Below are 27,823 nucleotides of genomic sequence, written 5' to 3' on the forward strand. Positions count from 1 at the left end.
TAAATATTGCATAATACCGAAGTCACAGCAGTGTATAGTATCTTTATTTTAATATTATCAATGTAACAGCACTGCAAATTGAAGCAAACAAAGCAAACCTGTTGCAGGTTGTGTCTCATTAAACTAGTCCATTCTTATGATTATTAATCATTTAAGTTAAAGCATCGTGTCACACTTTTTAGGTACTTGCGCCGTAACTGACAAGTTCTTAGTAAATGTTCTCCCATCACAGAGACTACGGCTAATGGGAAAACAAGGGTTACATTAAATAGGTCATGGGTACATATCAACGATCTCCCCTCCAAAAAAAAAAATGAAAATGAGGCACAATTTTGCATCCAACATAAGGCATTATGAGTCACAAATGGCAGCGTAATGTTCATATGCGTCAAACTTCCTGTGCTCAGTAACGCTCCACTCTGTGCTTTGCCAAAACAATCCTTCAGGTAAATAAACCGCCGCGAGTGACGGAGAAGCTCAATCTGACGCTCCCACCGCTCGCAGTCCATTTTTATTTATTTACATATTTACAATCCTTCTCGTGTCATGCCGCTCAGGGGTCCGCGTGTTCATTCAACATGAAAATACAGATGTGTGGGTTTTCTTCTCTCTCTCTTTTTTTTTTGTTTTTACATATTCTGTGTGTGCATTGCGCCACATTCATATATTCATACATTCATTTCATACATCCTGTGATGTGTTTTCTAGAGCACAACATCACAGAGACAATATAGATTAGAGTTGTGCGCGTGCGTGTGTGTGTGTGTGTGTGTGTGTGACTACATAGTGACTGTTTGTCCACTGTGTGGTGTGTCTGAGACGGAGACAATCGTTTGTTCTGCCCAACAGGTCAAAAGACTCCCAACCAATCAGCACATTTCACTGGAGTTACAACAACAACATGTTTAGTCAGCGGTGGAAGGGAAACATAGCTTTGTTTGTGGTGTAACAAAATACCTGAATATTATATCAGTGCTACACAGGCAGCGTGTTATCTTGAGAAAACATTCCTTTTGTAGATGTTGGCAATATATTGTCAAAGAGAAACAAAACTCCTGATTTCGTCCCGACGAGCGAGGATGAACCGCCGATTGCTACCGTCGAATGCACAACAAGTTATTAAACTTCATATGTCACTTGTGTGGCAGCTTCAACACCATGACCAACGTGTTCATCATCACTGCACAACCGTAGCTAAGATATAGAAAACATACACTTGTGAGAGCTACTGTTTGTGGCCGCCGTGCGCTCGTGGGGAGTTTGCGGATGCTCGGCCACCATTGGGTTAGAAATGTGTGCACTGGAGCGAAGGATCAGATAGTCACACTAGTCCACCTGGTGTAAACAGAACGGAATTAAAATACTTCCCGAGCAATTAGCCTAAAAAAAAACCCCGCAGGTCGCGACAAGCCCGGAGGAACTATTTGTACTATTTTGCTTCCGACAGCAAAAGATTTCAAAGCGATTGAATCTCCGAGAGCGGACCGTCGCCACTCCTCATGCCGCGAACTGAAGGCGGCGGATATCGAGGCGATGGCGGATCGCGTTTCATGCTCCGAATTTGACCCCGTCGACCTCGGTGCATGCGGGCGCCAACGCTCCTTATTGAAACCATTCCACTCGCCGCGTAACACTAGCTGTCGTCCTTACATATGAAAATATGGAGCCATATTTTGGAAGGCCTCGTAAAAGTTTTCTGTACACATTTTAAATACAATCTCGTCAGTATAGGGGGCGTGGTTAAAATCTCAATACTCTCTTAAAAATGATTGTTTTCTAAGACACCTTGTTGGCTTCACTTCAAAACATGAAGTATCTTTTTGTTGTTGTTGTGATTATTCACTATTATCGTCCCGTAAGGTGAGATCTTCCTTAAAGACCAAACCGGACGCTAAGTGCTGGAGCCAGGCGTCTACCGCCAGCTACCTTCCAGACGTCATCCCGTCAGCAGACAAGAGGTACAAAAGGACAAATAAATAGAGTTGGAAAATATAGGATGTGCATATAGACTTTTATCAGACATTCAACGCTGTATTTGTGCTCGCGGCTGAAAAGCGAACAGCACGTGACTTGGTAATAACTGGTGTAATAACTGTTGTAACAACAACGGTGGGATACAAAAGGAAGGCAATACTGAACCGGTAGCTAAAGCTTTGGGCTTCACACTGAGTTGCAAATGTGGTGACGCCCTTAAAATATGGAAAATGTGGTAGATTCATAAAATGTGACGTAAAAACAGGTCTGTCACAGACCACTTTGTCAAGGGGGGCTTCATACACGATCTAAACGTTCAATTAAATGTCTGTTAACACTGAAGGTTTTCTTTTCTTTCTTTTTTTTTGGAAGCAAAGGGCAGGCTTTGCTTCATACTTAGCGAATCGTGATGGGACACCTCTGGTCCTGAAAGGTAGCTCCTCGGCAAACCGCTCCAACCACACGGTCACATAAAAACCACATTCTGAATCCTCCAAAGTCCAGTTCAGGTAATTAGATCCACTCTTTAATCCACACACTGCTCCAGACTGAGGTGCTACGTAAAACACGGATGTACTGGGGATTACACGGGCAAGACGGACGCTATTATCTGTGCAAGAAAAGCTACTTTGCGGTAGGGGTTATTTCACGGAGGAATTCCACACGTGGAGACAGACGAGTTCTGCCAAGAAGAGCGTGTCAAGCGTCGCCATGGTGTTCACCGCGCTGAGGCTCGGGCCGGTGAGCCGGCTCCGCCTCCCCCGTGCGGTTTGACATACCTCAGGCCGAACCGAACACTTTCCCAGACGAAATGGATTCGCCTGGCTAAATGACTACACAAACCAACAGCCATGCGCGATAGTAGTGACTTCCCAAGCTTGACAGGCGACCGTGTGTTACAGCCAGATTAGACACCTTTACAGTTTCGCCTCCTTCACGTAATTCCCAGGGAACGTCCCAAACTGTTTTGTCCTCTTCGAGGTTCCTGTGGAGAAAAGAAAGAGAAACAATCAGGTAAAAAAAAAAAAAAAAGAATTCTCTCTCAGGTTAACGGCTCAAACGACTTAAAAAATAACATATTGAAGCTTGATTGAAAAACGAAGCACGCGTCTTGTGCATATGGCACTCAATCCCCTATAGAAACCCGATATGGAAGGATGTGAAAAGGACTCTACTTCTGCCCCGAGCGTGCACGTGGCACGCGTACACAGTCCTTCGCTGTCATCCTGCAGAAAGCCTGCGAGGATTAATGTGACACAGCGAGTGTGACCGCATCCCCGAGGAATGAACACCCCCGAGGCCCCCGCGGGCACATACCGACAAACCAGCCGTCATCGCACTTCTCCATGACACTGACGAGATCCCCCTCCTGCAGCTCCAGCTCGTCTTCGTTCTGCGGCACGTAACTGTACAGAGCCTGGAAACTGGAGGACAACCTGGACTGGTAAACTTGCAAACGCTCAGGAGACGCAACCAGTCACGAAATGATGGAGGAAAAACTCAAAGAAACACGGCGTGCAACGTGAAAGAGAAAGCGATCGTACTCACATTCCACAGCTGAGGCGGTTCGGCTCCGGGCTGCTGCTGTGGGACAGGGGTTGCTGGGAAATGATGAGAGATTGTTTACTGGGGTGGGGGTGCAGTCTATGGACAGAGTCATGAGGGTGGTGGGACAGGGTGCTGCAGTACCTCACCGAGGTCTCAGCTATATTCAAGATCTCATTACACACTGCCTCCTAGTAGTAATGGTAGTAGTAGTGGTAGTGGGTGAAGACGTCGGAGTGAGACAGACAGCGGCCCCACAGAAAGTCCCGGAAGAGGTCCGAGGTGAAGAGGTCAGGAGTTAGAGAGAGAGAGAGAGGGGGGGCGGGGAGGGGGGGAGGCGAAGGGCGGAACAGGAAGGGCGGTCCAGTAAGTAGCAAGGCAGGAAGGGGAAGTGATCCGTTAACAGCCGGGAGAAAAAAAACAGAGGAGACGTTGGTGGAGCCCAGGAGGAGAGGCATGGAGAGGCAAGACAGCAGAGCGAGAGCATGTAGACAGGAAACATGTTGCATTAGTTCACTTCTCAACAGGGTACTGCTCAGTATGATCATGCAGTGTTTAAGGGAAGCTGACATGTTGCATTAGTTCACTTCTCAACTGCTCAGTATGATCGTGCAGTATTTAAGGGAAGCTGACTGGTACAGCTGAAAGACATAGCTCGATGTTCTGGGTCAATGTACTCGTGTGTTCTCTTATTTGCTTTCTTGCTGAGAGCCTTTCAATATCTAGCCCAGAGCTAGCAGCCGGCTAGCTTAGCTTAAAGACTGACAAAACAGTGCAAACGTGTAAAAAAAACAAAAAAGTAAAAGAGTTGCGACCGTTTCTTGGACGGAAGCGGCGACTTCCTGGCGCGTCCGCTCGTTGCCCGGCAACGGAAAGGTGATGGACCGTGTTGTAACTCTCTCACTAGATTTCGTGCTTGCTGTGAGGGTGCAGCTTCCTTTTGTTTGGGGGTTATTTCGCTCCCTGCTCATCGAGCTGGTTCGACAGCTCTTTTTAAATCCACCTCATCTGTCCTCCACAAATCCTTTTTGGTCCTTGTACAAACAAGACACCAATTAACACATTATGTTAATTAGAGAGGTCGAGACGCACTGGTAGGAGAATCCTATTTGCTTCGGACAAAGTCAGGCTAGCTGTTTCCACTTGTGTTGGGTCTTTATGCTAAGCTAAGCTAACTGGCAAACATGAGAGGAATATCGATCTTCTTCTTCTTCAGCAAGAAAGCAAACAAACATATTCTTCCCAAAATGTCGTACTCCTCCTTCAATAAAGGAACAGTGCTCTAATATCGCACATATTTTACATGGAGCACAAATATAGAAGACATCATGGGAGATGAATGGATCATCTTTGAAGGTGACGGGGGTTATTAATAAGTTACGCAGATGATGAAGTCACGAAAACAAACCACACACTCCTTTTTGTGAATCTCCAGTGGAGGTCAAAGACTTACCGCAAAAGAGTTCACGTTGTTGTTGTCTTGGATGTCGAAGAGCATCACAGGGCTCCTCGAGCTCCGTTCGTGATGGTCAGCCTCGTTCTTTCCAAACTGCGCAAACACAAACACAAACATGTCAAATCAGCGACGACATTTACACAATAAATACATATTTTTCGCTCGAGCGCCACACATCAAGCACCTGCTGTGAATACCGTCACAGCTCGGCCACAGGCAGGTTGGGGGGGGGTGGGATTTCAACCACGCAGCAGCTTCAGAAACATGTGAAACCTATAAATACTCACTAATAAATATGTCACTGTCCTAAATAAACTTCCAAACGCCAACGGCATCCATGTGATCACACCTCTGCGTGGAACAACAACAACATGCTGAATTGAGGAAGACACTTAAGAGCTCTCATACGCTTCTCTTACAGTCCTTTACAGCTGGGACCTCTGAAGCGCCACAGAAACACTAACAGACACTGGAACACGCTGTGAAACACTCGCGTGTTAGTAGCACACACAACAACATGCAGCTTTAAGTGGTGGGACCAGTTTCAACTTATTCTGACTCTTCCATGTGGCTAAAATCAACTCACGGTCAAATCTACAGGTTAGTGTCACCCCCTCCACTCACAAATGTCAGCTTCAGGGACTTCACCACACATCTATCTTAAGGAATCCAACTGTGGCCTAAAGCCCACGTTCCTGAGTGAGCCTGGGATGCAACACCGCACACCATGCAGAATATACCTCCGAGGGGCTATTTCGCCTGCCGCCCGGGGCTGCGTGACCCCCGTCTCCCTCTGCGCCTTCCCCCTCCGTCAACTCCTTCTCCCCCCTCACCCAGCCCTCCAGCACGGGCCCTCCGCAGGGACTCGCACTGCGGGACAGACGTGGAGAGTGAAGGGAGAGCAGGAAGTCCCCCCCCTGAGGCGGGGTGAACGTGAGGAAGGGTGTGGTGGAGTTGGGTCTGGGCGGGTAAGGCGGGGGAAGAGGCGAGGCGGACGGGGAGGCCATGGGGGAGGCCCAGTATGGGCTGCCGGTGATGGGAGGCACGGGGCTGGCGGAGTAGGGCGGGGGCAGGTACTCGCCGCAGCGGTAGGACACGGAGGGCAGCGGCGGCAGGGGGGGCGTGGGGGCGGCGGGGGGGCTCCCCCCTCCCACAGTCAGGGAGATCCACTCGGAGGAGATGGCGTGGACCTCGGGGGACACGGAGCGGCGGGGGGAGCGCGGGAGGGGCAGCGGGGAGGTGGTCAGACGGTTACGATACAGCTTTTAAAGAGCACCGGGGAAGGTGGCAGGAGAAGGAAGCAACGAAGGGGATGAGGGGAGGAAAAGAAGAGGAGAGGAAAGATGAGACAAATTCACTGGGCAAAGAAAAAGTTCTAAAATTAAAAAAAAAAAAGGTGGCTTGTACGAAAAAAAATGATGGATTCAGAGACTCTTCGCCACGTAAACGTGTCCTCCTCACCTGAGGAGACGCGTTGGTGCTGCGCTGCGGCGACTGGCTGACCGGAGGGTCCAGGTACTCCATCCCGTTTTTGACTCGGGGTCGTCTGTTCACTTCGACGTAGGTGACGGGGAAGATGCCTTGGCGGTTGGTGCCCGAGATTTTGCCTTCATACCAGTTTTCATCGACTCTGCGAATGAGCGTGATCCTCTCTCCCTGCAGAGACAACAAACAAAAAAAGGCATCTATGTGTGAGAAGATCCTTTTAGAGTTATTTTTTAAAAGTGCCCCGAAGTGAAAAGGACCCATTCTCACACCTTCCTGAAGGACATTTCCACCACCGTGTCCCCGTTGAAGTTGAAGCGGGCGACGGCCTCTCCGTATTCCAGCACCTGCACCGGGGCGCTTTTCTTTGGCTGGGCTTTCTCTGTGGGGGGGAGGAGCTGAACGACAAAACATGATGAATCACAATGTGCGGGCCGGACTGTTGATGCCAAACATCTTCAACACCGCAATTGAGAAGTATTATTGTTGTTGTTGTTGTTGTTATCATTTAAATGCAAATGATGAAACAAAACACCACCATTTCAATAACTTTGGACACCAATCGCTGCGAGAGAGAGAGAGAGAGAGAGAGAGAGAGAGAGAGAGAGAGAGAGAGAGAGAGAACTCACGTACCTCGACGTAACTTTGAGGGAAAATGCCAACTCTTCCATGGTGTTCCCCTTCGTACCAGTTTTGATCCACCTGTCGAATGATGTAGACAATGTCTCCCTTCTGGAACGGCAGCTCCCTAGAAACCGACCCCAAACAGATTAGTTACTCGCATTGAAATGACAGCGAACAATGTTTCAGGGCACAAATGAAAAGGAAGAGTGATGTCATGCAGACCCGTGGTTGACATCCGATTGGTGGGATTTGTTCCCATTCAATCAAAGTGAACGTGTAAATCTATTAGGATTCCACTGGGCATTGTTTTGCCAGAAGTTGCTGACCCCACCAAAACTAATGCCGATACGGCTCATGTGTAAATCTTAGCGGCGTGAACCCCGACATCCCACCGGTTGTGACTCAAGAGGTGACTCACTTCAGAGTTTCTGCTCGGAAGTCGAAGCGAGCCATGGCCGGAGTTCTCTGTGCGGAAACAAAAAGGGAAACCACTTTCACTCTCATTTCACGACTCAATGTTAAGAATGACATTGAAAAGTTATCCGAAAGATGAAAAATATACCCGCGTGCACGTTTACGCATTGGACACTTTCTGCTCCCTGCGCTCTGTGGGTGTGGTCATGCGTGTCATGTATTAAGTCACTGAAATGGGGAGGGGCATAGCCATGACCAGAAAGTGCTTTAATCACTCTCTATTGTTTGTCGCGTGTTACATGCATATGGTCAGCAGCTGCTAAGAAGGACATAAATAAACTACAACCGGTTCAAAACCGAGCTGCCAGATTAGCACTCCAGTGTTCAATAAGAACTAATACAGCATATCTGCACTCTCGCCTATCGCGGTTCTCCGTGGAAACTAAACTTCACTATGGCCTTCTCATGTTTTTCAGAAAGGGAATATTTAATCAGACACCTGAATATCAGTTACAATATACATGTAACAGACATAACCATCACACAAGGAACGCTAGTTTAGGTCACTTGATACCTCCAACCCCAAGAACAAGCCCCCTCAAATGTAGTTATTTTTCGTGCAATTACTGCTTGGAATTTATTACCTTATCATCTATCTTATAAAAAGGTAATAATGTCATTTAAAAAACAATTAAAAGGTGCACCTCGTGGCATCAACCACTTGACATTAACTACTTGACATTATCACTTTTGTAGTCATCTGATCTTTCTTTGTATAAATTACTGATGTACTGCACAATATACATCCAAGTCCTCGACTGCACTTTATTCATTTTTCTGCTTGTACTATTTTTTTGTTTCACGTCATGTTTTGCATGTTTTGTATGTATTACATGTCGTCCTTTCTGTGGAGCCCAGTAAGATTAGCGGCCGCTAAGGCGTCAACTAATGGGGACCCAGTTCATAAACTAAACTATTAAGAAAAGATGATCTGTAGTTTATTGTGCGGCCCTTTCAGTGACCCCCGTGTGCTTGTGTCACCCCGCCCAGGAAGACGCTCCTGGTGAGTGTTTACAGTGAGACATGGCGGCACGCACCGCGGTAAACACCACAAGGGTGCAACTACCCACATTACGTTGGGACATACAGCTGGTATGGAAGTGAGGTCTTCCATCGCTGCTCTCCCCCCCCCTGAATGTCTGACCCAGAGGAGAGAGCCTCCTGCCGCCTGGTTTCCTGCTTACAGAAGGATAAGACACGGCCCTGCATTGTACCTCGACGCCTGATTTCCTCTTCTCCGCGTTATCCGTGATGTTGAGCAGGTCTCCGAAGCGCTCGTTGGTGATGAACTGGTGGTGCGTGGGGACGATGCCCGTGTGCCGCCTGGACGCCGTGTCGGCCTCTTCCTGTTCTCGCTTCAGCCGCCGCTGCTCCTCCAAGATTTTCTGCACAGGAAACCACACTGAACATATTTTGTCCCCTCCAGATATGGGTATCCATCCACCCTTTTTTTATTCACGTGACACCGTGGTTATGTATAATATATCGCTTTCCTCATTCATAACCCAGCTTCCCTCGACATAAAAGCTTTTTCTGTGAGAGCGCGATTTCATAAAAGGAAGTTCACCTCTTTGTCCCCATGACGCCTTCGCAACACTTCGTCCGGGCTCTCCCCGAGAACTGGGGACGAGTCTGAAACAGAGACGGCATGGAGATTACGACCGTGAAGCATTTGGCTTTTCAACCTCAAGGCAAATCCAACGGAAAGAACCACACTTTTCAAAACAGAAGATGATGATATTGCAGTCAATTCCTCAATTCCAAAGAATAGAATCATAGAAACATACCATAAACACGACTACGCATGCTTTTGAATGAACACCATACCAAAGCACACACACATCCAAAAAGCCAAATGTATTCCCGCATGCACGTAGCAATGACCACAGAATGATCCGATGTGTGTTCATGAAAAAAATAAAATAAAATAAACAAATGCAGGAAGGAAAGTATGGAACCTACTGTATCGTGGCCAAAAGAATAAACATGACATCATGGTTTTACTGATCGGCCAATCAGCATTCATTAGTCTACTGAGGTTTCATCCTTTTATTACATTAGTGAGATGTCTTCATGACTTAAAAGTGTTCCCCACCAAAGATGTTTCATTCCGTTATGTGAAAGAAATCAAAGCGGGGAAACTTCCTGTCAGGCTAAAACAAACCTTTCAAAGTGAGAGAATGGAAGAGATGTCAATTGTTCCCCAAACGAAACAACAAAAAGAAACAGACATGGTGAGACATCAGTTTGAGAGTGCATATGCAATGTTATATCGATATATCCTGCTTAACCATTACAGAGGGATACTGGGATGGTTTCATTGTGGATCATAAAAAAAAATAATAATAAAAACACAGAATTCAGGCTAGTGTGGGTGTAATGCTTACGCAGGCTCTAGCACCCTTGCATACAACTCAAATCTGATGTCACCAGGAGATATTTATGTACATACGTTACCAAATAGCGGCCTGAACCTCGTATTCATTCACAGTGAAATGGGAGAGCACCAAACAGCACACTGACACAATGAGATGGAAGGCTTCCCTGTCACTTTGTAAACACACCACACAGACTAGAGATGGAGGGTGGCGGCGTCGCTTTGTGGAGAAAAAAGGGGACACAAAGGTGAAGAGAGAGCCGAGATAAATGAGTAACCACAGAGAGGGGGGGGGGGGTGTGAGAGGAGGGTGACAGTGGTGAAGGGATGGAGATAGCCACCTCTGCGGTGAAGTGCCAGCGGCTTCAGTAGGTTCCCGTTGGCGTCCAAGCCCTGCCCGTTACTCAGGTGGTCATTGTTGCTTTCATCTCCGTTACTCAGCCTCTCCAGGACCTCCAGGGAGGACAGGCGCTGCGGGATTAGAGGTCTGGGCTCAGGAGACAAAGCGCTGGGCCTCGGGGTGCCCGCCATCACTTTAGTGGCCGGCAGGCTCCTCCGACTCTGGTGGGACTGCAGGTTCTTCCTCAACCTGAAGGGAGCCGGGCCCATGAGAAAGAGGTTCCCGGGCAGCGTGGTCTTCTTCTCCAGAGGCGGCAGCCTCTCCTGTTGGGTCGAGGCCTGCTGCCTCTCGTGTCGCAGGATGGTGGTGAAGCGGGTGTAAGAGGCCGGGCAAGAGCCTTTGCACTTGCTGGGTTTGAGTGGGAGTTGATGGTTCAGGTGGTGCAGGTGGTGGTGGTGGTGGTGGAGATGGTTGTGTTGCAGAGGCGACGCTGTAAGCAGGGCAGGAGGACTTTTTGATCCACCCACGTGCTGGTGGTTCAGTTCTGGGGAACCTTTACTGAAGATCAGCTCAACCTCGGCCTCAGTGTTGGAGGGGGAATCAGTCCTGACCCCGTGTCTGTCCTCGGAGGGGGACGCAGCCTCCTCCACGGTCACGCCTCCTGGCGACAGCACCTCCTCCCCACAGCTCCTGCCGTCTGCCTCCGCCGGGGAGCAGGCATCCGTCTGGGTGGTGTCAGCTACCAAAAGTGACTCCGCTGACACTGCAGAAGCCATGTAGAGGTGGGCGGGGCTGTGGGCGGGGCTGTGGCCCGAGTACAGGGCGGGCAGGGAGGAGGAGCGGCTGGGCGGCGAGGTGGACCGCCGGATGATCACTTCAAACTCGCTGACCCGCGACGACACGGCCGCCCGTGGAATGTTGCCCCCGCCGTCCGCCTCGGACCTCTCGCCCCCGTCGGCCTGCGACTTCTCAAAAAGAGAGGCCAGGCTGCGGACGCTGCCGTGGGGGCTGCAGCCGGCCGAGCTGGGCCGCTGGATTTGATGCATGGTCCTGTACAGGCCGGAGAAGTGGGATGCGCTCCTCCTGATGGCGGGGGAGACGCTCTTGAGGCCGTCCGGACACTCGCCGCCGCAGCTGGACTCGGAGTGTGAACGCTGCCCGCTCGCCCTTTCGTCCGCTCCAGCAAAGTCTGTGCCACATGGCCCCGTGTACAGATCCTCACAGCTGTGGGCCTTCGGGTGCCTGACAGCTCGAGTCCTGCTTTCCTGACTGTCACCACTGGGCGGCAGCAGCTTGGGTTTGAACTTAGAGGGCAGGATTTGGGGTATGCAGGCTTTGGCAGCAGATAGAGGCTTCATACTCTTACACTGGTTGCCTATTGCATTACTGGCAAGAACCGATCGACTATTTACAGAGGAGCAGGGTGAAATTATATAGCCATTCCCACCTTTATAATCCACTGGCAAGCATGCAGGACAACAGAATAAACAACATATTAGATTACAATGGTCACAGGTTCACACACACTAAAACAGAGTCAGGCACATTTCTAAAGTAGAGACCAAGTTCCATTAGGAGTGGATGAGAAGAGGAAGCAGACTTGATGCCTTGTGCATCAAGTAATATATGACTAACAGCATGAACAACAATGCTTTTGGAACTAGGGGATATTTACTGATTCTTGCATTAGCCATATTATTGTTAACAGAAACATAACAAGTGGAACATAAAGTATTAAGACAGCAATATGCCATGAGATGTTATGTGATGTTGGAGGTCGTATAGGAATTCTTCACACTGACTGCAGTATCAGTACATTTAAAAACAAAAAGATAAAAGACAAAAAAACACGTTTCGGTCACATGACTGCCGCCTGCTCCTCCACACTGTAAACTCTTCTCTTCTACTTTTAGCAATCAGACAGCCGGCTGCAGTGATGAATGGCCAATGGCACCCCTGCTAATGCACCGCTCCTCTACACGGTTGTAAATAAAGAAAATAAATCCTAAAAATAAAAATATGGCTGTCAGAGACCTCTGATGAACACTCGCGTCGGCTCCTGAGTATGACGTGCTGGCGATAACGCCGCAGATGGAGCCGCCCCGGAAGTGACACAACGCATTCGCATGCTGCGACGCACTTTAGTAGCACGAGTGAACCCATCTGTCACATCGATATCCACCAGAAAACACACGCGGAACTAGATATTCTATCCTGGCCACTGAAAAGCCCCCCGAGGAGGCTCAGTTCTACAAAAGACAAAAGATTCATACAGATATTTTCTTCTTCCTGGAGCACAAGACGGGGGGGACACATGATGAGGTGTTGGATGTCTCGCACTTTTTTTTTTAGCTTTCATCTCTTCGAGGCTAATGAAGGAGCGTGTGCTAGTCAATCTACTCTATTGTCAATGTGTGGGTGTGTGTCTTTCCAGATGTAATGTACAGTAAGGACTTATTGGATCACAGTGTCCTTTCCTTTCTCTCCCCCCCCCCCCCCATGTGCGCAGGCACTCCAGCCTCAGACCTCACTCTGACAGCTGACTTCCTCATGCCTTCCCACCCTCCTGGTAATCTCACCCCTGTCTGTTTATCTCACTTCTCATCCATCCCCTCCCTGGCGCTGGAACACTCTGGAGTCTTGCCCTAAACCTGCCTAGCGACTGGCGGCTCACAACTGGAGCAAGAAGAGGAGGTGGTGGTGGTGGTGGTGGTGGGGGGGTGCGGGTGTTAAACTCTCCAAGGTTAGCTTCCATCGACTTAGCGACACAACCTCACTCCCCTCCCTGAGTTTTCCAAAGCAGATGGCCAGTACGCGTTTTGATGAAAACCATCCATGGCATCAATAATAAATCAAAAGCTGGCGGGGGAATGAATGCTGCGGGGTGATTGGCCGATGCCGCGACGTCTGGGAGCAAAAGAAAACTGTTTTGGATTCCAACAGAAAAGGTAAGTAGAAACACATGTATCCCTGTCGGCCTCACAACATGTCTGTAAATCATTGGTTCTGTCTCCGCAGGAAAGGCCTTAAATGGCCTGCTGTGCTAAACATGCACACACCTGCTGTTTTACTGGCCACATATATATATATATATATATATATATATATATAAAACGTGGCTGCTATCCTACCTTTAGATGAGGAGGAGCTGGCTTGGCGCTTGTTTAGGGCCCGTAGACCTTGTAGGGGAATGTCGCCGCCCTCCAGGACACTCTTGTAAACATGGCGGTCGCATTCTGGAGCTCCGGGCTCACCCGTGGATGATCCCCCGTCCTTCTCCACCTCGCTGTGTCCAGACTTGCTCGAGGAGCTAGACGGCGATGAGAGGAACGCAGACGGCTAATCAAACACAGCCCGACTTATTCAGTTGTGTTGCATGTTTTTTCATTTTCTTTATAACAACAAGAAGGAGGCCAAATCGGGCAAAAGGAGCTGGCATATGGTTCTCGTTTAGCGTGGCTTCAGGTAATTCCTCTCCTGGCAGACTTGTGGGAGACAAAATAAATCAGAGACAGGAAGAAAAGTAACTCGGGGGGGAGTGAATCGATTTGGATGCCGAGAGGAGGCATTCGCCACCGCACACGTCTCGGCATTCTAAGAGAGGCCGACGGGACACATTTCTATAAATATTCGTTGAACATTCCCACACGGTGCATCAGGGCCCTGCCGCGCACCTGTGACGCTGTCAGGTTCACTTCACACGCCGCTCCTCGGAATTTGTGCGGACAGACACGTGCGTTCATTAAAGCGAGAGAGTCTCCGGGTGTGATGGAATGAAAAGGATGGATTTTTACATCTGCAGGGTTGCCAAGTCAGAGTTTTACAAGCTCATACCAAATGTACGGCCACATTACTCCCCTTGTTCCCCCACCTCAACACAAAAAGCTCTTTCATTGCTGCGTGCACTGCTGACTGCGGAGAGCCATTAAATAAAACGTGTTGGTTCTGGGTTACTTACAAGAATTCACATGAACGCTATACAGGAAATCTGCGGGACGGGAGCCATGTGAGATTTAAGTCGATGTCCTGGGACGGTTCTGGTTAAATCAACAGTCAGTAATCGGCCTGTGAGAGAACTGAACCTGATGCAGGTTACCGTCGCGACGAGCAGCTCATATAAATGCCCAATTACTGCGTTAGTACTACTGCGTCGCCATGGCAGCTCTCATGGTGAGGCCGCTAAAACAATTCCATCAATCTTCCAAATACACAGCGGGTGTCTAACCGAGTCCTTAAAAAAAACACACGCCAAGCGGTTCATTCATTCATTTAATGACGCCACACTGGCACGTACGGTTGATCTCAAACAGACCCCAGAAAAAAAATAGAAAATAACATCCTGCCCTAAACATGTGTGCCTCTGGAGGAAGTCAGTTTATGACTTGAAGTTTCCTTTGAAAAGTTAGGGTGAGGGAACGTCCCCCTCCCTCCACAAGGAGCCTCTTCCTTTCAAAACGAACAACAAAGCGATGAATTAAAACGTTGGATTGGGGATCTGTCTTCACACACTTGGCCCCGGTGACATAATGAGTGTAGCAGATGGAAACCTCTGAGCAGAAATGGAGGGAGGACGTTTATTTTCCCCTGGACTGTGTCGCCGTCGCTCGGTCCGGCATTCCTTACATTTTATTACGCCAACGAAAATAGAAGATGCCAATCTCATCGGACAAAAAACAAAAAAAGATCAAAGGGGGCTCGGCCCGGCTTTGTTTTAGTCACGGCTAGCATCCTCTTTCACGGTTCTGTGCACGCGCGCACACGCGCACACACATTCGGGAAGAAGATAATGGTTTTTAAAGTTATGCAGCGGCTGGGTGAGTTCCCTCGATCCCAGTGACATCCAGGTTGCCGTCTTTAAATAAATCCCCCACCTTCCCAACAAACACCATGGAATACGGACAGAGGACACACTGTTCTGGTAGCTGTTTGCCTTGTTCACGGGATCTCCTCAGGAAGCAGGACTCCCGTCCCCCCCCCCAGTGCGGGTGGGCCAGCTCTACAGGGTTTAGAAAATCTCTCGCTGACATTTATCCCCACAACATGCATTAAATAATCATCCACATGCTGGAAGGGAGGAAGAGAGATTGAAAAGCTCAAGTACTGGAATGGGACTTACTACTGCTGCAGGTCGGAGGCAGTTTCCAGGGGGCTGAAAGAGGGGGCACTCTGCAACAAACCAAACAAAGAAGTCATTGATAGATCCACAGGAAGGTCTCCTCCAGCTAGAACAGAGGCAGGGGCATTAGCTGCAGTCAGGTCCTCTCTTCTTCTCCTCGCTGTCGCTCGCTCGCTGCTCCGGGCTGTTTTGTCTCGAGCAGCCGGGGTTCTGAGCTTCTCCGGACTGGGCTTGGCATGGAGGAGTAAGCGTGTGTTTTGGCCTGCATGCAAGTTGGAGAAAACAAGCGGCAGTGGGAAGAGGGGAGGGGAGGGGAGGGTGGGCGTGCATCGGTCAGGGGGCACCCACGCGGGGGGAGGGGGCTGTCACAGGCTCAGCCAATGGGGCTGCTGTCTCCCAGTGAAGCCGGTTTCTTTTGTCTGGTATTGAGTCACTCTCATTACCACTGGACCAGACCGGGGGACAATTAACCAGCTGGTGGTGCAAGCAGGCCGAATTACACACGCGCACGCGGACGCACACGCACACGCACACGCACGACACTCGATCTCACACACTTAAAAGAGCCAAAAAGAGACACAAACGCTAACTGACAAAGCAAAGAATGCAGTCAAATGAATTCATGTACAACACAGGTCATTATAAACACAGTTGTAAAAAACAAAAAGGGCACGAACATGAAGGCAGAAATAAACAAACCGAGAAGAAAAAGAAAGTGAGTGAATAATGTAGAAAGGCCTACAAGAAGAGTAAAAGTAGAGGGTATTTAGAAGCAGATATTATCTCCAAAACACAGGGGTGGTCATCAGTGCGATAGCACCCACGAGCATTTTGAATGGTTTAGAGCCAGCTAATTTTAGCCCACTGTTTCTGTCGCTCCCCTCTTTTCAGACGTCACAGCAGGTAAAAATAACGGATATGACACGGGGCACTATGAATAAGAGCGCAAGTGTTGTTTGCAAATACGATTGCACAATCCCCATCCCAGCCAGCCTGGCCCTGCAGTTAATACCACGTCCACTTCCCCAAGTGTCCGCTTCCACACACGCCGATGACCAGACAAGGAGCATTCTCCACAGCGCCATTTGCCACAACATGCCTTTCCACTTCGCCGGATGATCATTTATAACCTTTCAGAATAAATGCCTATCTTTGTGAGAACAGAACATCAGGCTGGCAGGTCCGTCGTCTATTTATAAAAGCCGAATGTTCCATGTCGACTCGGAGGAGCACGCCAGTGTCATTGAATAATCTACAGCTCTTCCTCGCTCCGCCACATCTTGTATCACCCCGCTCCCCCCCCCCCTCTTCAAATCTGATATCAGGGGGAGAAGATAGTGTCCTCTTGCACCCCTGGGTAATTGGGCTAATATACACACACACACACAGCATCAGTGGAAAGTAAACAGGAAACAAGCATGGAAAGCTTATCTGGAGTAAAGGAATGGCATCTTAATCTGGTTATTTACAAGACGCCTGATTAGTGTCAGTTTATGTGAACCTTTCTTTATTTAAAAGAGTAAAACTGTGTTGCACTAATCCTACACTTAACATCAGATTACGACGAGGGACGTTTTTTTTGGTATCCCGCTAATGAAATAAAAGGGGGGGGGGGGGTGTGAATAGAAGATAGAGGTGCTAAAAAAACGTAGTGAATGAATGCGGCACATGAACGCCTTCGGTGAGTCAGTGGAGCGCCGATGACTCCGCTTCCGCAATATTCTTTTGTGTGCGAGTTTCCTAACAGGTGTCCCCGGCCACTCGTGGGGGGCATACTATTCAAAATAGCGATCATGAGTAGGTCATGGTAACATGAATCTCATTCTTTTCCAGCGCCTTATTTGTGTTGATGTGCACTGGTGAAAACAAACAGCTCCCCCAGTGTGAAGGGCCTGTTAAGGCAGAGTGTGTAACGGAGGTTAAATATGAAAGCACGATGAGCTGGCGGGCTTATGGAGTCGCCTCCTTTAGAATGAGTCAGGTGGCAGAGTAGGGGGGGGGGGGTTGCTATGTAACTTAGCGCTGAGACAGTGTGGCAGCAGCCCCCTCGTCTGCACATGCTCCCCAGATTGAGTCACTGTGGGGGGGGGGGGGGGGGGGGGGGGGCTAAGCGTGGCCGTCTAGCTCCAGCTAGCCACGCACATCGATGTTTGATCGGAAACTGTCGCTTTTTCTTGTTCATATTAAAATCGGGAGGACCATTACTGTGAGTACACACAGATGTCATTCTCGCCCCCAGTGGCTGTTAGGTGATGAGGAGTGGTGTGACGAAGGAATGATGATGAAGAGGAAGAGATAATAATGCGTAGGATTATCTAATGTGTGACTTACACTAAGCCTGCTCTTTAGAGGTATTTAGCTGACAACTGGCTAATTAGCGGTGTGGAACCACAAGAGGACCGTTCAGAGGAACTTTTAATACTACTAATACTGAACCACTTCCACTACTTAATTAGTGGAAGTGGTTCATTTAACTCTGGGCACTGTGGGTTTTTGCAGACTTCCAACCGTATCTCTCAGAGTGCTGATATGTCAATCAAACTCCAATGAGCCAGAGTGTCTGGCTGGGCCTTAAGGTCAAATACGACGCATACCAGGTGCTGCTTTAGAAGTGACTTTGACATTAAACAGGAGCCATTCATCGAGCCAAGATCATCTGGCAAACGTCCAGGCTGCCAAGAGACCGAGGCGGCCGCCTCCACCGCTAAACCGCCTCCGCATACACACCGACCTGGAGCTGGAGACCCTGCGTCTGGCTGGTGCCAGGACATGACCTCACGGTGCCACCTCCTATGATCCAGGGTGTGGCGGTGTGGCTCCGACTGACAGAGAGCGAGGGGGAAACCACCGTCTGCTTGTAGGAGGACAGTGCCGCGCTTGTCCGGTGCCAGCTAAGGCCCGAGGCGCGGACCTGCCGCTTCAACATGCCCGCCCCCGTTTTGGGTATTTTTGGTAAACGTACCAGATAGCAGACGCAGCAATTATTATTATCCTGGAGCCGAACGCTCGCGAGGACCACAGACTCCCCAAGTGAAGAGTGACTTCTGGATGAATCATCCGGGCCAGGCCTCACCTAGCTGGCAAGGTGGACATCCCAAAAATGGGCAAATGATTGAGTTCCTCTTGGGCATTGAGTCGCCAACATGGGAGAAGAACTGCCACGGAGGGCACGCCCTGTTGTGATTTTAATCGATACTTTATCACTACTACTCCGACGACAACAGACACGAACAATCGAACAAAGAATGAACAATAGAACAATTATAAATGCCAACGATCTACAGCTGACGTAAAGTGCTCCCTCAGCATCGCAGAAACAAATAAATAGCTGAGAGACACTTTTGAAGAGGACAAAAATAGATCTCAGGTGACTATTTTAGACACAGAGGGGGTTAAAAAAAATCCTTTTAAAGTGTATGAGGTGATGACGAGGGATGACAAATAGTTATGTCAAATGCTTTAAAAAGAAAAGAAGGTTTGCTGCAGATGGGATTGCTGAAATACATCCAAAAACAGTTCAAGTTAACAAAGAGTTTATGATTAAAAAGAGGGATGTATAAACGTCGCTCTCATTCAGCAACGTTGAAGGGACACATGGTAGTAAATTTAGTTCATGAGGAAACGCCCCCCCCCCCCCGCCCCCAATAACCTTTATGTGCAGGATCAATGAATCCATAACTCAGGACAAAATCGGAAGTGGAAGCAGAATGTGGAGAAGCCCTCGCAGACGGACACAGTTTGTTTTAGGCAATATTTGAACAGGGATGTTATCACATGCAATAAAACACTGTCACTTTAAGAGACAGCGGCCACTTACCGCGTTGTCAAACTCCATCTCTGAAAAGAATTTATACCAAGGCTCATTCTCTAAATCTACATCTTCTGGATTTACATCCTGAGTCTAGGGGGCATGGCAACAGGAGGAGGAGGAGAAAGACAAAGAGAAGACAGTTCAGACAGCACAGAATACACACGCCATGCAATGAGCCGGTCACATGTTGGTGAGTGAGCCCAACGTCTGCAGGACAGGCTTCACATGGATTCAAGTCCATCTTAAAGTAATAGTTTGACCCTCGGATCCTTTACTTGAGAAGTCTGTTCGACACGGCCAGCAGCCAATTAGCTTAGCTTAGTTTCCAGTCTTTAAGCTAAGCTAAACTTAACTAAACTAAATTAAGTAGCGGCTGGCTCTAGCTTTATATTTACTGGACAAATATCGAACTCTCCACAAGAAAGCAAATAAACATATATTACCCCAAATACCAAATTCCACTCACAAACACATGAAGAAAGTTTACGGGTCACTGCACTTGTTCCTCCTCTCCGTACTCGACAGTATGGAGAGGAGGAGGGTTGATTAAAGCAACCAAAAACAGTTTCAATGTACATATGGGCATACAGGCAATACATGAAAAATACGACCCAAAAAAAGGGCTGTTATTCAAAGTGGACTGCATATTAATTGGTTTCATTTCATTCCATCGACACATAACGATGACGACGAACAAAACATGCAATCTTCGGAGACGTAATATAACTATGTATTATATAAAAATACATATTTCATACAAGGGCCAAGGCAACACATCTTTCAGCACCAGAGAGTAAAAACAATAATAATAATAAGACGTATGAAAGTGACCGGCTAACGTAACAGGAACGCTGACCCATAACAACTGAGCTTGTGATTGAAAAACAACGAGTCCATTATTTCCCAGCGTCGCCAGCATGAACTGGAACTCTGTCTCTCTAATGAGTGTATTTGTTGCCACTGGGAATCGGGCCAGATCAGATGGCTAGCGACATCTACTAGCTCGACGTCGCCGAAGCATCAGACAAACACAGTAATTACATAATCATCTACTTCTTCACAATACTCATCACCTCCGTGTCCTCCTTATTACAAAAAGATTTGAGAACGGGGAAATCTAAATGCAAAATGTATATGCGTCCTCCTTTTTTCCCGTAAAATATTACACCGTCGGTCTCGGGAGCAGCTGCCAATTATCTATTATATGGAACAAAGCTCATCATCAAAAGACAGCCCTCAAGGACACCGAATAAAGCCGCGCGAATTTGATTGAGCACAAACTGCTGAGGCCGGAGCCGAAAGTGGGGCAGAGAGCGTTGCACTGCCTGCCCCCCCCCCCTCAAGAAAACACACGCAGGATCCATGTTTTGCGTCTGCGCTGGGATCCTTCTCACACCGAGCCGATTCGACCCCATCACCTTAAATTGAAGACGGGGAGACAATGGCTCTCCTTGTAAGCGACACTAACCCCCCGCCCCCCCCCCCCCCCCCCCCGCTGCCCCACCTGTCACCGCAACAGGACGCCCTCTAGGAATGTGGTGCACATGGCGATTTAGACTACACACATACGTCGCCGTCCGAGCCGTTAGTGAGGCTGCCACCCGGGAGCTCAGATATACAGCGGTGGTGGGTGGGGGTGTGTGTGGTGGGTGGAGAGTGTGTAGGGGGGGGGGGGGGCACAGCTTACACAGACATGCACACGGAAAGAAGGAGGGAAAGGGAGGGAGAGAAAGAGGCAGGCGGCGAGCATACCGTTCTCTCCAGCTTCAGCACCGACGATTTCCCCGGCTCGTACTCAAAGATGCTCTTGGGCTCGGCGCGGTACTTCCTGGTGTCTACCTTTTTATCCGGGGGCTCCCACTCGTTCCTGTTGGAGGAGCGGGTGTCAGGGAGGGGGCGGGGGTGTGGGATGGAAGAGAGCCAATCCTTATCAAGTAGTCTCCATGGCAACCGCCGTATGGGCGAAGATATTATTTTGCTTTTGTTTTTTCTTGCCCTCGTTTACTCTCTCTCTCTCTCTCTCTCTCTCTCTCTCTCTCTCTCTCTCTCTCTCTCTCTCTCTCTCTCTCTCTCTCTCTCTCTCTCTCTCTCTCTCTCTCTCTCTCTCTCTCTCTCTCTCTCTCTCTCTCTCTCTCTCTCTCTCTCTCTCTCTCTCTCTCTCTCTCTCTCTCTCTCTCTCTCTCTCTCTCTCTCTCTCTCTCTCTCTAATGATGATGTGGCACAAAATCCAATTCACGGCTCAGCCAAACCGGTAACTCGATGAGGCAAAACAAGATTAGAGCCAGTGACACAAAACAGAGCGCAGCATTTCATGGGAGAATTTCTCCCAGTAATAGATAACCAACGGTAAGTTATAAAAGGACCACGATAAGACTCTTAAATGAGAAACACCCGACCCTACACCTATTCTCTCTCTAAACACAGAAAACTCTTTTTCAGAATGAAATTATTTCTGAGCGTCAAGAACAGCAAAGCAGCATTTCTTTTTCTTTCCTTCTTTTTTTTATTTTACAAAGCCTTTCCCGAGGAAAGAGGAAGGTCAGGCCTCGACATGTCATCTGCAGCCCTAGTGGACACCAGTTTATCCTCCATCAGCTGTCCTCCTTCATCACTCCATCACTCATTTCTCAGAGCAGATCGTCTTTGTGTCAGTGCCGACATGTATGTGTGTGTGTGTGTGTGTGTGTGTGTGTTTAGGGTGAGATTAATCACACCTCCAGTACAAACTGGGAACACAGTAGTGGAAGCCACTGGGGACAAAATAAGATCAGACTTGCAAAGTCAGAAAGCAGACCTTGCTCTGCTGTGCACAGCCATGTTTAGTCACGCCCACTGGCGCTGTATGTAAATAAAGAGCAGCACAACAACGTCACACTGTGGGGACATAAGAGCGTCATCGTGAGCTACCATCACAGACATCATTATATCACAGGGACACATACATAGGATGTATACACTCACACAGTTATATTCATGTTGTGCCTTTTGTACTAAATATCAAAGTGAACGCCATACGGAGACGTTGGAGCAGATGGAGGACGCTGACCTTTTGGCGGAGGGTCTGAGGGAGGAGGAGCGCGTTGGCACAGGCATGGACCGGCCTCTTGAGTCCACCTCCATGTCGCTCTTTGAGCGGGGGACCGCTCTCACTGAAGGAAAACGGGGGCACAATGATGTCGATGTCACGTCAACAGCATTAATGCGTCAAGTGGAATGTTAGCAAAGTTTTATCAATAAAAAGCCCAAATCCATAAACTCACCATCTTCCAAGTAACTGAAGGGAGTGGGACAATCATCTGAAAGGAGGCGCAGACCAAAAATAATGTATGACAACTTGTATCTGCCTGAAAAGTAATGAATATAGCCCCAAACTAAATAATGTATAAGGCATTAACCCCCCCCACCCACACACACACCTCACACCTTCCATTAGGCCGAGCACTACGGGTTCACCAAACACCATCAAAGAGTGTCAAATCAAAGCACTTTACAGGAAGCATTAGAGCTAAAAATGGGACGCAGGCATCGACGGGCATCGAGGCTCTGAATAAATAATGCATCGTAAAGCAAAAGGAAAAAGAAAGTTGTGACTGCCACAATCAGAGATATATCTCTGTATATTTTGTGTGAGAGTACATTTACTGAATCATATCAGTCACAACCACACAAGGAGTCAAGCGGAGACTGAGAGCTACTGGAGAAGAACTAGAAGCGTTCAGGCCCTTCGTATACAAATCGTGTTAAACATTGATTGGTGAAGCTTGTAAGGAGCGCTAAGCAGTCTGAAGGCTTTCATACTGCCTGAGGAACTCTACGCAGGGCGCCACGGCCCACGGGCTCAGTGCAGGGCCGCGGCGGCATCTAGTGGCAAGCATACGACACTGCGTCCAAAGACGGACGACGCTCTCCTGTTAATGATGAGGATGGTGTTTGTGAATTTTTTTTTTTTTTTTAAAAAGAAGAAGAAAAAAAAGAAAGAAACACTTCGAAAGCTTCAAATGTGAGATGGTTACCAGCAAAAGGAGAAAAGGCACGAGTCATTGTGACAAGAGGAAGTAGGACGGCACTACAAGGCTTCGTGCATTATCCTCGTCAACGCGTCGATGTCAATGGATCGTGTATGATGTCGAAGGCCAAACCCATTTGTTTTTGTGACATCATTAATTTAGACGGTGCAGTATTTTCACAAACTTGTCCATTAACAGCCTGGCAAAAAACATTTGTCCTCCAGCAATTTAGCATTTCACTTTAAAGTCTGAAGACGTAAAAAAAAATGACAAAAAATGCATGTGTAATCTTAAGTTCCGAGTAGGGAGACTAGACTGAATCAAAGGTTGTGCCTCTAACTGTACGTGTACCACTCGGCCCATCGGCCTTTTTCCCAGCAGCCATTTTGACTTGTCATAGTAGGAAAAGCACAGGCGTCACTAATGACGATTAACGATGGCCGTGTTCCCAGTAAGCCACGGCGGTGAGCCAGTGAGCCAGCGTGCATTATCCCAGGACCCCCGAGGCAGGGAAATGGAATTCAGCCATCGTTTAATTTCATCGCGTGCACCTGTGCTTTTCCTACCGTGACACGTCAACATCTCTTCTGTAGACCTATTCTGATGTTGAAAATGTCCCACGCCAGCAACACCGAGTTGGATCAGGAACAATCTGCACGAAGCCTTCAGTGCATCTCTGGCTCTACGGCATGAGAACAGACGTCGAGGAAATATTAGGCAAAAAAGCCGTTCAAATACTTTGGGCATCTCCGAGTGACGTGGTGTTGTACTCGCCACCGGGACACGCGTGGCAGCCAAAGTATTTGAAAGGGAAAAAGGATGGCTGCAGATCAGTAAAGCCAACGAGAGCGGAGTCACTGCCATCGGATACCTTTGGATTTCGTCTGAATGTCATAGTTGTCGGGGAAAACGTAGGTGGGGCGGTAAGGGTTTTCCTCAATTGGCTCTGAGCACGGTGATGGAGAGACAGAGCACAGCGTGACATAACATACACACATCTGGACACACACACACACACACACACACGGGGGCGTGGCCACCAACAGAGAGGGGGGACACGACGGGCAAAACTGATGGGACGGGAAAATAAAACAAAACGTGGAAACGATGATTATCCTCTTACCGGGTATTCTGTGTATCTGTTTGAACATTGTCTTGTACCAGTCTTTGGACTTTTCAGTGTTCTGAAATGTTAGATGTGGAGATAGAATTCATGAGCGAACACGACAAACGTGTCAACATTGTGATTTTTAAAAAAAGGGGCACACCACTCAAAATGTCTTTTTTAATGCTGAATGCTTTGATACAACAACGTTGAGTGATGTGCTCTCTATAAATACTAACTATTGCACATGGAAGACGCATGCGTCCGTTGCACATCGGCAGTGAGTAGACGTGTCTGCGTTTGACTGAAGGTTTGAGTTGCTCACCCGCACGGGGACAATGGGCTTGTTGAGAGGACCGAGCACAGGGGAGTGCAGTGACAGACGCAGCCTCTTCCAGTCCATATCAGGGACCGGACTGACAGAGTCTCTCCCAGGATCAGGGCTGTTGTCCCTTTCTGGGGTCGGCTCTGTCGTGGGAAAAAAAACAAAACAACAGAACAAACGTCAAAAACAAAACTCACGATTCAAAGCATGTTTGTGTTTCAACCTACGTAGAGAGTCTATATGCCTCACGCGCTGTGCACGACATTTTTTTTAGATTGTAGCTTTTTATACCTAGAATTCACCCGCCTAATGCGTTTTGGCACCACCAAACAAAGAATATGAAAACAAAATGAACGAAGCAAATCGAGAAGAAAAAAAAAAAAAGAGGCATTTCTTGCGCAAATTATGTGCACAAATGCTTAGCAGGTGTCATCAAAGTGCACTCGCCCCTCCGAGACGATACAACACGGAATATTGAAATGATGAGCTAAACTCTGTTCGCACATATGCAGCATGTGACACAAATCTGGTTTGACGCCAAAGGAACGACATGTAGAAAAGATGTGGTGGCCGTGACGCGTCTGTGTGCGCGTTCTCCTTCCACTAATAAATCGTTACAATGTTGCCAACACGCCGATGAATTAAACACGACTCATTAACTTCACAAGGCTCAAACACATTGAGTCGAAGGCAGCAGGCGGGTGGCAGATGCTTCAGTTCAGGAACAATAAATAACTTTATTCTTTTTTTTTTTAAATGGGACGGCTGCTGACGAAGTCACCAAGGCCCCAGTGCATACCTTTGAAATGAGGACGGTGCTTTTGACAGATGAGGACAGCACGGGGACATGTGACTCAGCAAATGAAGCGACGGTGAGGAAGGTTACGCGGGTCACTGGTGAGATGCCGCGCCGACATGTAAAAAATAACTCGGTGAACTCTTTGGTCACGCCCCCGTCTCACCTCGGTTGTGTTGCAGCAGGACGATGGTGGGGTTGACTGTGCTGGTGCAGGGATACACGGAGCTGGAGGTCGTGACGCAGCTCTGAATGTCGGCGGAGGATGGGGCCTGGTTCTCTTTGAGGCTCTCTGGTGAATTGGCCTGAAAAAAGTAACAGTAAAAAAAAAAAAAAAATGGACACAAAAGCTTTTCAGGGAATTTCACTGAAATCGCATAAATGGAACAAAGAGGCAGTGTTCAACGGGGAGGAAGTAAACGTACCTGGCACTGAGTGTTGTTTACAGGAGGTAAATCAGCTGTGATGTTGCCGCCCCCCTCAGCCACCCCTGCTTTAGAGCAGTCTCCATTAATCTGGCTTGTCCAGCCACCTGAAAAGAGTCCAGAGCGCCTTCAGTTTGGCAGCCAAGAATAAAAACCACTGGGGATCCAGTGAACCTGAACCGTAACAGCTAGTCCCCGATCAAATGCATCTCCCGTTTCATTACGCGGGGCGTGAATGCTTTCACAGATGTTAATATGTCCAGGAAACAAAAAAAAAAAAAAAAAAGAGATTCTCCCACAATCTCTGAACTTTGTCATCAGAACAAAGCGGCCTTTCACTGAGCTGCAAAGGCCGTTTGTCCCGATGGCCTTTATATTCAGGCTCTACAACAATTAAAGCATCCCCCCCCCCCCCCTTCCCGAAAGCCTTGGCCAGCCTCCAGTCCGGCTCCACTGTGCTCTACGCAACAAACAAGCCCACAGTCCAGGCGCCTGCTCCCAAGCGCAGTGGGCAGGACGCAACAATAAAGCTCTTTGACGCTCACATGAAAATATGAGCCATCGCGCGGCCTTATGTAATCCTGACACGTACGACAGCAGCGGCGTTCGCGTCGTCTGCCCACATTCGACGGCGGCGTGTCCCCGTTTTCACAGGGTACGCGCCGCGGTTACTCCATCGCTCCCTCGTGGATGCACAGAGTTGTCGTGAAGCAGCCTCGCTCTGACCCACCTGGCGTTGTGATGACATTTGGCTCGGCGCTGATGCGGCCCTCGTCGTCTATGTGGACGAGGGTGGCCCTCAGAGTGACGGCTCCTTTCCCCTTGCACACTCTGCTGGGGTCCAAATCTGGAAGAAGAAGAAAAAGGTTAAAAATACAGGAGCGTCCCCTTCAGAGCTGCTCACCCTTCTTGGCGCGACAGTCGTGTATTCGGTACTCTCAGAGCGCGCTGCTGCCTCGGGGGCTCCTGGGAATACAAGCGATTAGCTACCTCTTGCCCCAAATGACCGAAATAGAACCGCAACACCAGAACCAGGCCATCAAATGAATATCCGACTACGACGAACGGATTGCCACGCCGGAGCTCGTAAAGCGACGCAGACGTTGTTATTTGCACGTGAGTTTAGAGAGTTTGTCTTTGTGAGCGTGAGGGTTGTGGAGGTGGACGAGGCGGAGGGATACGTCACCTGCGGCAGGAATCAGGTCAGGGGAGCCTTTCATGGCTGTCAGGGGGGTGATCCTCACGGCGCAGACCGCTCGAGGTCCTGACGGCACGTCAATACACACACAAAGACAAGGATGAATGTGGACTATTTAGAGGACAGAGCATAGCAACGGATAGAAGTACTTAGCGATGTCGACACATTCTGCACCAATAAAAAGCTTCAAATGAAAGAGTACATGATTTGAATTTGAGGACACGTCCCGACCAAATATCCAGCCACTACTGAGCTGTCTCTAGCAATGCGTTGGACTGAAAAGGTTTCTCCAGTAAGCTGTGAGAAAAAAGAAAAAAAAACGATTTAAACATTTACAGAATAGTTTGCGTGTTCTCCCCGTGTCAGCGTGGGTTCCCTCCGGGTTCTCCCGGTTCCTCCCACAGTCCAAAGACATGCAGCTCAGGTTAATTGGACTCTAATTGTCCCGTAGCTGTGAATGTGGCCGTGGGTGGTTGTCTGTGTCTATACGAGTCCTGAGATACACTGGCGACCTGTCCAGGGTGAACCCGGCCTTCGCCCCACGTCAGCCGGCATCGGCTGCAGCGACCCTGAGTAGGATAAGCGGTTCGGATAATGTAATGTAAAAATGGAATGGAATTTACATAATTAAGTAGAGTTAGTAAGCAAAAATTACAAGCAATGACGTGGGACAACTTTAAGGGAAACTTTTCTTTTTATATTATGAAAATGACGACTTCATTCTCTTAATATTACGAGATTAAAGTTGTGACTCGATCCTCAACA

The 27,823-nt window shown here is 48.5% G+C and overlaps 1 protein-coding gene across 1 annotated transcript; it reads right to left on the minus strand.

Moving 5' to 3' along the window:
* Window positions 1-27,080, minus strand: LOC117744065 (sorbin and SH3 domain-containing protein 1). Its single transcript, XM_034552157.1, has 26 exons — window positions 27,047-27,080; window positions 26,591-26,707; window positions 25,861-25,967; window positions 25,591-25,740; window positions 25,439-25,457; window positions 24,640-24,782; window positions 24,333-24,393; window positions 24,081-24,155; window positions 22,463-22,498; window positions 22,249-22,351; window positions 20,955-21,069; window positions 19,209-19,292; window positions 15,392-15,441; window positions 13,407-13,585; window positions 10,277-11,734; window positions 9,126-9,190; window positions 8,773-8,943; window positions 7,503-7,549; window positions 7,094-7,208; window positions 6,733-6,858; window positions 6,437-6,631; window positions 5,716-6,237; window positions 4,973-5,068; window positions 3,523-3,710; window positions 3,292-3,398; window positions 1-2,959 (listed from the first exon to the last, which is right to left on the minus strand). The coding sequence occupies exons 1-26, from the start codon at window positions 27,078-27,080 to the stop codon at window positions 2,892-2,894; spliced, it is 4,431 nt and encodes a 1,476-aa protein (XP_034408048.1). The 3' UTR covers window positions 1-2,891.
* Window positions 27,081-27,823: the final 743 nt, after the last annotated feature.

This window comes from Cyclopterus lumpus, chromosome 15, assembly GCF_009769545.1.
Source record: "Cyclopterus lumpus isolate fCycLum1 chromosome 15, fCycLum1.pri, whole genome shotgun sequence".
Lineage (NCBI taxonomy): Eukaryota > Metazoa > Chordata > Actinopteri > Perciformes > Cyclopteridae > Cyclopterus > Cyclopterus lumpus.

Bases quoted from the DNA above. Each gene is read 5' to 3' on its own strand.
- LOC117744065 (XM_034552157.1), bottom strand. From the start codon at position 27,080: ATGAAAGGCTCCCCTGACCTGATTCCTGCCGCAG. The intron at 24,394-24,639 runs GTGAGCAACTCA...CTAACATTTCAG, and splicing joins AGCCCATTGTCCCCGTGCGG to AACACTGAAAAGTCCAAAGA. The intron at 22,352-22,462 runs GTGAGTTTATGG...GTTTTCCTTCAG, and splicing joins CTTCAGTTACTTGGAAGATG to TGAGAGCGGTCCCCCGCTCA.